The 10,855-nt window shown below is 49.5% G+C and overlaps 1 protein-coding gene across 1 annotated transcript; it reads left to right on the forward strand.

Moving 5' to 3' along the window:
• The first annotated feature begins 296 nt into the window (after positions 1-296).
• dhx58 (DEXH (Asp-Glu-X-His) box polypeptide 58) lies at positions 297-7,857 on the forward strand. Its single transcript, XM_018764293.2, has 12 exons — positions 297-368; positions 815-1,008; positions 1,915-2,119; positions 2,476-2,666; positions 2,753-2,869; positions 3,170-3,296; positions 3,454-3,645; positions 3,878-4,128; positions 4,571-4,882; positions 4,978-5,168; positions 5,289-5,382; positions 6,986-7,857. The coding sequence occupies exons 2-12, from the start codon at positions 832-834 to the stop codon at positions 7,163-7,165; spliced, it is 2,037 nt and encodes a 678-aa protein (XP_018619809.2). The 5' UTR covers positions 297-368; positions 815-831; the 3' UTR covers positions 7,166-7,857.
• The last annotated feature ends 2,998 nt before the right edge of the window (positions 7,858-10,855 follow it).

Below are 10,855 nucleotides of genomic sequence, written 5' to 3' on the forward strand. Positions count from 1 at the left end.
TTTGTATCAATACTACACAAATGCACGTGTTTTATAGTTTGGGTTTTTAAAACCTTTATTTGCTGTGTTTTCTAGAGTCAGGAAGTCATGGAAGGTTTAGACCAGTGTCAGCTCTTTTCCCTGCTTTTAGCTGCAGCGTGAGAACCACCGTTGCGCCATTGCTCTGTCGCTTCTGGTTTAGCCCTCCTTCGCCGTACCTCTTGAGCCCCCTTGAGTGGGGCCTTTCAGCCGCTGCATGCCGGGTAAGTTCTCCGCTTTCGTTTTCTGTTATTGAGTCACAGAGCGGTATTTAAACTTGGAAGATGTGTTTTGCCACACAGAAGCGGAGAGAGTCGCAGCAGTGACTGCAGCACTTCGAAGCACCCGTGGTGAGTCTGATGGAAAAATTATGACCTCTCGCATTGACTGTCAGTCGTGTGACTCAGATCAGGTGTGATCCTTGATGCCGTGTAATTGTTGTCGTTGGAGGACTTCATGCTCTGTTATGAAGAACTCATTTTCAAAGTATGCAGCTTAATCTTTTTAGCAGTCCTAGTGGTGGCACTTCCTAAAGATGGAAGTTTGACCACCTGTCAGCAGTGTAACTGTCAGGGATTTACCAGGCCTGTGGTAACTCCATGGTATTACATCAACGGAGGGAGAGCTCTACATGCAGAAGTGGGATTTTTGAAGTACTGTAAAACGACCTGTTAAAACAAGGAGTGAATTCTTTTGATTGGAGTCTAAAATGTGACGCAGTAGCCGTAGCTCAGTTCCTGGATTGTTCAAAGTGTCACAGTGCCCGGGTGTTTGTTTACCGGTGTATTCTGCTTAGGGTTTGACTCGGCAACGATGGAGGAGATTCGCCTGTACCGGTACCAGGAAGAAGTGGTTCGACCAGCTCTGGAGGGCAAGAACATCATTATATGGCTGCCGACGGGAGGGGGGAAGACCCGTGCTGCGGTTTACGTGACCAAGAGGCACCTGGAGACTAAGCCCGGGGCCAAGGTGGCGGTTCTAGTGAACAAGGTGAGGACCGCACCCTAAACTAGTAGAGCATCGAGGAAGTCTTGTGCTTGTCCATTTCCATCTGCTGGTCCTGCCAGGGTGTCTCTGAAAGCAGGCTATTTAGTATGGAGGGCAGAGCTGTGCTGACACCCAATAAATTGAACTTAAAACACGGTATTACCTTAGTTTCCCACCGGAATCGTCGTGAGTTAAAAGTAGTTGTGAATCCAGCAGTTAGTGTCGTGTTTCAGTTAAGGACATTAATTTGTAACCTGGAGTTTTCTGGTTCAAGGCCAGCTCTCTACTGCTGTGGTAGCATCCTCGAACGAGGTAATTGGACTACGTTACTGCAGTGAAACTCCCAGGTGTGTAAATGTGTGAAACAGTGTGTGCAGCTTTGTGTGTAAATGACAGCAAAATAACGTTTGAACAACAAAAATACATTAAAGTGCCTGGCACTTCATTACCTTACAGTTGCAATTTTATAACCGCGTTAATGTCTCTACAGAGAGCGCAGTGCTCAAAAATGGTCAGTCAGCGGATGGCAGTGGGTCTTCAAAGTGCTCTGGACTCTGGGTTGACACTTGGGCTCAAATGTGGGTTCACATCCCAGCTCAGTGTGCGGTGCTCACATGTCCTCCCCATACCCATGACTCTCTTTCCTCTGGGTGCTCTGGTTTCCTCCCACAGTCCAAAGACATGCATTTCAGGTGAACTTGTCACTGTATATTTTGTGTGTGTGTGTGTGTGTGAGACACTGGCGTTCTGTCTATTCTATACCCTGCCTCAAATCCTATGGTTTCAGGATAGATGCCCTACCACCATAACCCTGCACTGGATGAAGGGTTATTGATGATGAGTGACACCTAGTGATGATGTCATGAATAACTAATCATTAACATATTTCCACGTAATGCTTCATGCTAGGTTCATCTGGTGGACCAGCACTATACGAAGGAGTTCAGCCCCTTCCTCGGGAGGGACTACAGAGTTGTGTCCATCAGCGGTGACTCCAGCCAGAAGGACTTCTTTGGTTCGGTAGTTCAGGACAATGACGTGGTCATCTGCACCGCCCAGATCCTGGAGAATGCCATGGAGAACAAGGAGGAGGGGAAGCATGTCAAGCTCACAGGTGAAGACCTCCTCTCTGGGTTGGGTGTGTGAGGGAAAAGAGAGCGAGAACCAGAGAACACGACAGCACCTTCCTTGGTCCTTCTCTAACCATGCAATTTGTACCAGAGCGATGAGGTTCATTTCTAAAATAATCGAGAGATTTCAACGTCAGCCGCGTGTCTAAAACCACGCGCGTTATTTTCTCTCTGTATCGCTGTGTGTGGCTGAGCATCTCGCTGTGAGACGCCGATTCTCTAAACCTGACCATACAGCTACTGGACAGCCAGAGAAGTGCAGTGCAAGTGTTAAGCAGTGAAACATCTCCGTTTACCCCTTTTTATTTACCTGCCCCACTCGTGTGGCTGTCGTCTCCAGACTTCACCTTGCTCATCTTTGATGAGTGTCACCACACGCACAAGGAAAGTGTTTACAACAAGATCATGGGCCACTACGTGGAGCGAAGGCTGGCAAGGGACAGGGACCTGCCACAGGTTTTGGGCCTCACAGCCTCCCCTGGAACTGGGGGAGCCAAGACGCTGGAGAAGGCCAAGGAGCACGTCCTGCAGGTCGGTCCTCGCCCTCACCAGAGTCTGACATCAGACCGATGACGCTGGCTTCTCCTGCCAACTACTGACGGTGCGTTTTGCGGCAGATCTGCGCCAACCTCGATGCCTCGGCGATCACGTCCTCCCGGGAACATGCCGAGGAGCTGAGGCAGAAAGTGCCGAGGCCCAGGAAGGAGTATGACATCGTGGAGCAGAGAGTGGAGGTGCGTTTCATTCTCCCGATAATTAAAATCTGAGTTTTACTCATTAAGAGACTTCTGGTTGTTAGTTTCAGCCTCAACAAAAACTGATGCAAGAAAGTGTCTTGAAGTGGTTCTTCAACGCTTTACATGCGGTTCCGGTACTGCAGCGCTTTACAATCAATATGTGACTGAAATGTACCCGGGAAAAGGTTTGCATGTTGATGCCTGCTACTAAACTAGTGTTTTACAGTATTTACTAGTGGCGTTACCCATCCCACTTCACCCCCAGACTTTTTTTTTCCCCCCATATCTGTGTCCCAGGATCCCTTTGGAGATCATCTGAAGTGGATGATGAAACGGATTCACGCCTTCATGGACATGGAGGATAACTGCAAACCCTTTGGCACGCAGGAGTACGAGGCAGAGGTGGTGCTTTTGGAGAAGAGAGGTGGGTGGTTTACGAGGCACTCTGCAGCACTCGGCGAGCGTTGGCCGGGTCTTGTCCTGGAGAAATTCAACAAGGTCTGGTGTGTACAAACGGTGCGCCGAAGAATCGGCTAGTGGAACGCTCCCGACGTGTTGGGTTTTTGCTTGTCCTTCTCCAGGGGTGATGGAGACGAACCGGCTGCTGGCCCAGTGCGCGCTGCACCTGCGGAAGTACAACGATGCTCTGCTGGTCAACGACACCGTGCGCATGGTGGATGCCCTCAGGCTCCTGGACAACTTCTACAGCAACCACAGGGAGAGCCGCACCGGCCTGGACGGCACTGACGTCTTCCTCTTTGGGCTGTTTGAGGGTGAGAGGGACAGGCTTTCCTTCATGTGAAAAGAAAATAAAGAGGATGCAGTGAAACTTTTCCTTCTTGCTTTGATGAAGAAGCTATCGGTTGCTCTACTTCCCTACGGTACACGACTTTAACCCCTGGTCTCCGAAGGCTAGGTTCTCCAGTGCTCGTCAGCTCAAGTCTTGACCACTACGCCACCTCCTGTCCCTCATAATCTGAATAAGAGGTTTCTGACTCCCTCCAGAGAACAAGACTGAGCTGAAGACGCTGGCAGCCATGTCCAGGTACGAGAACCCTAAGCTGGCCAAGCTGGAGAGCACCCTCCTGAAGCAGTTTGGAACGCAGGGCATGTCTCGGGGGATCCTGTTCTGCAAGACGCGCGTGAGCACCCATTACCTGTACGACTGGGTGTTGGCCAGCCGCGTGCTGCAGAAGGCCGGCGTCAAGGCTGCCATTCTCACCGGTGCGGGCAACCAGGCCAACCACATGACCCAGGTATGCTGACTCCTCCCTGACTCTTCTAGAGGGTTTAAATTTTTGCGATCTTAGAACCTTCGTCTGTCGTGTTTTGGTGGAAGCTGAAGGCTCAACACCGAACTTGTAACCTGAGGTTTATTTCAGTGGTTTTTCTGGCAGCTGAACTCTGTGCTGTGCCTAAACCTAATAACCCCTGAGCGACCCTGGGACGCACATGCGCATCTCTGACTCGTGTTCCGCCTTTCTGATCTGTTAAACAAAGCCTTCGTGACTGATTAGCACGTGTCTGAGGGAGGCTCTCAAAATCGTCCATGACCTTTATGAATATAGGGTGCGTGAACAGCAAAGATCCGTAACCCTTGCTAGTAGCTTTCACGCTACGATATGCAACATAATCTCCTGAGGCCAACGTGCTTTGACATTGTCTGTTCGAGCTGTTTTGTGTCGTCTCGTCACCTAGAACGACCAGAAGCGGACCATCCAGAGGTTCCGCGAGGGTGTCCTGAACCTGCTCGTCTCAACCAGCGTGGCCGAGGAGGGCCTGGACATCCCAGAGTGCAACCTGGTGGTGCGCTACGGTCTGCTGACCAACGAGATCGCCATGCAGCAGGCCAGCGGCCGGGCCCGGGCCGAGAACAGCGTCTATTCGGTGGTGGCCTTGAAGGATGGACGCGAGCAGCGCCGGGAGAAGACCAACGAGTACCTGGAGGAGTTGACGCGCCAGGCAGTCAGCGAAGTGCAGCGCATGGCGCCGCGGGATTTCCAGCTCAAAGTAAGCATCCTTCCGTGGGCTCGGCCAGTCACGGTGAGTCTCTTCCCCGAGTCCGTTTTGGATGTCGGCACCTCGTCTCTCTCTCTCTCTCTCAGATCCGGGAGCTGCAGAGGGACGCTCTGGTCACCCGCCGGCTGGCTGAGCTGCGGTTGCAGGACAGGCGGAGGCGCTACCCCTCTGCGAGCGTCACGCTCAGCTGTCGCACCTGCAACATCGCCGTTGCCTGCGGCAGCGACATCCAGGTCATCGAGAACACGCACTACGTCAACATCAACCCCAACTTCAAGTGAGTCCAGCTCCACGGTTTGTCGCGGTCTTCATTCTCGTCTCCAGTATTCGGAGGAGGGCTTTCTGGAAAACTCTTTCAGAAAGTTCAGTCATCTAACTGCGTGTGCGTTTCCTTTAGGATGTACTACCGGACTGGCGGTCAGGTGCAACTGACCAAGACGTTCGAGGATTGGACTCCGGGCCGTAAAATCAGCTGCGCCGATTGCGGGAAGGTCAGTTTGACAGATCATCCCTGCTTCCCTAAGGTGCAGAGAAACCGGTTCAGTGCTTTTACCACAGTTTACTGTACTGCTGTGGTGAAACAGGCCCCTGGGCTTTAAATGCCTGCGGAGTTATGAACTGGGCTTTGCTATCGCCTCTTTCGTTTACACCTCTTTTGGTCCTAACTGGCGCTTATTTCTTCCCGAGAGACTCAAGGCCTCTGAGAAGCTCGGTGAAGGTTCTGAGGAATCCGCTCGTCTCTAATTACTATAATTTGACAGTTGATTTGTTCGTAGTTTGCCAAACTGAAGCCATGATAGGTCCTGTGAAAATACTGTGATAGAGGTGAAAAACTGAGCTTGTGTAAATATTCAGAACAGCTCTCATAGTATAAATGAGCTGCACTAGGGTGCATAATGCGACTCAAATTGCGAGTCTTTTCACTTTTCTGCTTCTGACATTACAAAAGTACTGTATTGTTCCGTTTCCTGGAAAATGTATTCCGTCGTTACCTTTCGCTGCCAACATTTAATGCTGTACTTAAGTCAGCAGAGAAGCCCTGACTCTAACGCCTATGGCTGTTGGCGCTGTCGATCATCCGTAGCTCCTGCCCTCCTCCCGCCGCACCTCATGTGCCGCGCTCCTCTAGCTTCTTCTATCCCAGTGTGCTTTGCTGCGCTGCTGGCCAAGTTGAGTTCGTGCTCTCTCACCTCGTGTGCATCCGTGGACACAGTTGGGTTATGAAATCGATGCTTCCTGCTCTGCGCTAACGACTGACCGCTACCCTTCCCCGTAACCATCTCGGGCTCTGTGCTGCTACAGCTCACTGCACGTCTGACCGTTCTCTGCAGATCATTAACTCGCTCTGTAATTTCCTACCTTGCACGTGATCATCCCAGTTGAAATGCGGCACGCGCTAAACCATCAGCCAATATTTAGCGTACGTTAATAATTCTGCTGGAATCTACCTGCGGAAGAACACTGACCCCTCCGTGCGCTCTGTAACGTCACGGGCATTTTAAACCCCGACGAATAGACACGGTTCAGCCGATTCTCACGACGATTCGTCCGATAGTTTTAGCGCTCATCCACTCTGGCATCCTCAGGCTTGGGGAGAAGAATGTAATTTCTGGATTGTGCGCTGGATATAATGAGAAATCAGTCGGTTACTGTATGGGAGATCAGTACAACTAGTACGTAATACCTGCTCAGTGCTAATCAGGCAAAATCAATGTCCGGTTTTCAGTTTTGCCCATTTTATTTATACCTATATGTGTGTGTGTGTGTGTGTGTGTGTGTGTGTGTGTGTGTGTGTGTGTGTATATATTATATATATATATATATATATACACACACACACACACGGACACCCAACCAACATTCACAGCCATTCAGTCATGCACAGTGTTCTTTCTCCAAGGCATATACTTTGACTCTCTCCTACCTTTCCGCCTTTGTTCCAGAATAACCACTAAGTATTTCGAGAGATTTGGATTGCGCAGAAGTACCTCGGCGTGTGTGTCAAAGTGCTGCATATATTTATTCTTCAAGCGTTTCCTCCTCCGTGTATTGGGTCGCTTGGCTACAACAGCATATGTTTCTTCACACGTGCAGGAGTGGGGAATGGAAATGATCTACAAAAACGTCACTCTGCCGAACCTGGCCATTAAGAGCTTTGCCCTGGCGACGCCAGACAGCAGGGAGCCCGTGAAGAAGTGGAAAGACGTACAGTTCGCCATCGAGGAGTTCGACTACTCCGAGTACTGCCTCAAAAAGTTCCCCGACCTCCTGTAAGGGGGGTCACCATGGGGTCTCCTGTCCCTCCTGCTCCGTTCCTTTACGGCTCTTCCAGTTACGGTTTCCCGAGGAAATCGCCGCTTTCAGTCAGCATTCGTCTGGAGTCATTTTTCTGTTACGTTGTGGGTTAGGGTTTTTGGGGAGCAATACTTCCTTGGCAAACCGTGTCCCTTTTCTACCGTAGACCCTATTATGGCACTGTACTTTATGAATCACCTCTCTTCTGCAGAGGTTAGAGGAGCTCGTCGCTCAGTTACCACTGTCAGGAAAATGTCCATCTCCCATTTTAAACGCATCGTCTCCTGTTCTTGTTGAATTCACTGCATTAACTTTTTTTTTTTTTTTGCATTAAGACATCGCAAAGCAGTTTACATTCCAGGCCAGGTAAAACAGAATTCCATGGGGCTGCGCTCAGTGTAATGGTTTTACTTGACCGGTTTAGACCGTTGGTACTGTAGTTGCTCGTGTGTTCTGGTATATGAGAGGCTGAGACTGTTATTTGTAGTTCAGTTCATTGTTATAAATTGTTTTCCCTCCACAAAGTGATGCAGAGCACTGATGAATAGAATACAAATACTAGCAGAAGTGTTGCTGAAGAAAACAAAGTAGAAATAAACACTGAAGGCACTTTGCTACTGATCTCTTCTGAAATAGGCCATTTGGCAACCGAGGAGAGGAAAATAAATAAATAAAAAGAAAAACTGAAGCTGTGAAAGTGAGAGAAAAACTGACAGTCGGTGTGCTGACCATTGACCGCAGCATGGCCTTCTGGGTATTCACTCTAGCTCCCTTCATCTGCTCCGGCTGCACGCCCGATGTCTTGCGTTGGACCTCTGCGGTACTCTGCCATCCACTTCCAACACACTCCTCTCTGATTTACAGTATCCAGTGAGTGTTACAGTATGGACTGCCATAACCTCATTGAGAACCTTACAGGGGCCTGTTCTGATCTTGAGAATGTTCTGGAAGCCTTTGGTCAAACCTCTGGCGATGGTCACTGCCAGGACTCTGCTTCTTGTGGCCTTGTAGGAATGCATTCGCACGTCAAGTTATCATCATGAACCAGGAGTCAACTTTAGAAAGGGGACTGATGACCTTTGCATGGAGAGCCGGCAGGCGGGTGGGCGTCCCACACGTAACCACACCAGTCAATGGAAGGGAAGGATTCGAACCCAGATGTCTTCAGACGAGCAACGGAAATGCAAGGAAACCACAAGTTGGATAAAACAAAGAAATCTGCAACAGATGAGTCAGGCAACGACCTCAGTGCACTGCAGCTTGTGTGAAGCAGAGGGGCTTGAATAGCGAGGTGATGAGGGAGGAGGAGATGATGCGCGGTGGAAGCTTCCAGCGAGCAGGCATGATGGGAAGGGCCCGTCGGCAGACCAGCTGCTCAGTATCGGTGTTACGGTAACCGAAGCGTTGTAGCAACTGAGCAACCTTAGTTTACGCTCTCAGTTCTGCGATGAATGCGGTCTGCCGTTCCGGTGAGTAACACCAGCAAGTCTGGAGGTACCGCTGACGCGTACATTTATTCTTTTATTTATTCAGCACTCGTTTTTCTCCGAGGGCTCAGAGAACACAAAAAGTGCGTTACATCGACAGAAGGAGAGACGTGGATGCAGTGATTCTTGAGCGCAGACAGTTTGTTGCATCCCACCATACGAACCAGTATCCATTCCATGAGTAGCTGCATTAAGGTTTTTCCATTATAAAACAAACTGTTGTTGAACACTATGATATAATAGCAAAATGTGAAGAACTTGTTTGCCGCCGCCCCCTCCCCCACCTGTAATATGAATGGCAGCTTGTCATGTGTGCAGTGGCATCAAAAACTCTGCATGTCCTTGAACAGTTTCTTGTCCCTACTGATGTGCCCATTGAATTCTGGGTAATAGTGACATTTTGTAGTGTCCACTAGGAGGCACTATTGCATTTCAGACTCCCCTTAGTGTAGCATTGTGTACATCTGGCCTCCTGTAGTACAGCTGTTTCTCTTGCCTTCGGTATATTTTTATTGTATATTTAATTTTATTATTGATTTTCTTAGCTGACGCTTTTATCCAAAGCGGCTTTGTTTTTCTTCCTGCTGTTCGTCCTTGATGCTAATAAAAGACGTTATTTCAAAGGCGTGACTTCTGTCCAGGTGTTTTTTTCCCCCCCCATGAATATATTTTTGCTTTTTTACGGTCCTTTCAGGGGGACGCGACTTTGCCAAACAGATGTTTCTGGAGTTAGGCGCCAACATGCATGCGCTCTTCACCCACGTCCACACGTGTTGGCTCTGCTTTCTGCCTCTGGTTTTTTGTTTAGCAGAACATGCTTCAGGGAGGTCTTTCAAGTACAGTTGGCCTCTGTGCGGCACCACGGCGTTCTGTCGAATCCCTCCATCTTCGTTCCTCTTCTTCTGCGTTTTCCCTGCCGACAGAGGCAGTCGGTGCGGCACTGGTGACGCTCGATCAGCACAAGAGGACCAACCGAGAAACTCGAAGTCCATGATTTATAGCTCCTGATATCCATGTGGAAGACATGAAGGGATGGTAATAGTTATACCTGCAACACACACTCTCAAACTGCTGTTCAACACACATTGTTGACTGCGTAAGTTTAGCAGGATCAATCTTGCTATTGATCACCAACGCCCAGGAACTCTAGACACCAACTGTGAAGAGTGTGGAAGGCAGTTGTGTTAATGTAGCCCCACACTCATCTCGGGGGTGTTTATTCTACAGCTCAGATGCATTTGTTTTTTTTTTATTTTTTATTATTATTATTAAAAGAAAAAAAAGCTTCTGCACAGTAAGTGTAGGTGCACGATACAACTGTACCTTTTGTAGTTAAAAATGCATATGCGCGCACAGCCATGAGCAAAAGGCTCCACTGCATCCTGGAGCTAATTAATGTATGGCGGTTGTGGTAACGTGGGGCTGCTTTCTCGACGATCCGTCGGTGGGGTCCTGTCCTGTCTAGCGCGCACGTGGCCCGTGTAGGCAGGCGCGCAGATGTATGTCGCACGTGGCAGGAGGTGGCATCTGGACGAGGCTGCGGGGGACTGAGCTTAGTGATGGAAGACAGGCTTCTGCGGGCAGGTTCCGAGAGCTCCGGCAGCTCGCCACAGATCTCCTCGAAGCCCACGGTGCCGCAGCCGCTCCAGGCACCGCTGCAGCCACCTGTGCCGCTGGCGGCTTCTACGTCACAGCGCACAGAGCGTGAGGCTCCGTGATGTCGTGTTCAGAACACGCTGACGATTTTGCAAGGTAATCATGACCCTGTCCTGCAAGTGATTACGGTGAGATAAGAAACATCCCAAATAGGTTTAAATTCTAGTATTATTTACTGTGTAATACCAATCCTGGCTCTACATTAGGTTTCAGCAAACGCAAACTATACACTGTTTTACTACGTTGGACAGCAGGTGGCGCAGTGGTTAGAGCTGTTGCCTTACACTCAAAGGACCCACGTTGGAATCCCACCTCCTGTTGTCGTACCCTAAATCAGGGTACTTACCCTGAATTAATATGGTAAAATTTACCCAGCTGTGTGAATTTTGTAAGCCGCTGACAAAGTGGTGCTTAGAGCTGTTGCCTTTGGATCCAGGAGCTGCAGGTTTGAATCCCACCTCCAGCTGTACCCTTGAGCACAGTACATACCCTAAATTGCTCCAGCTGTATAAATAGGTAAATATCT

This window comes from Scleropages formosus, chromosome 8 (genome assembly GCF_900964775.1).
Source record: "Scleropages formosus chromosome 8, fSclFor1.1, whole genome shotgun sequence".
Lineage (NCBI taxonomy): Eukaryota > Metazoa > Chordata > Actinopteri > Osteoglossiformes > Osteoglossidae > Scleropages > Scleropages formosus.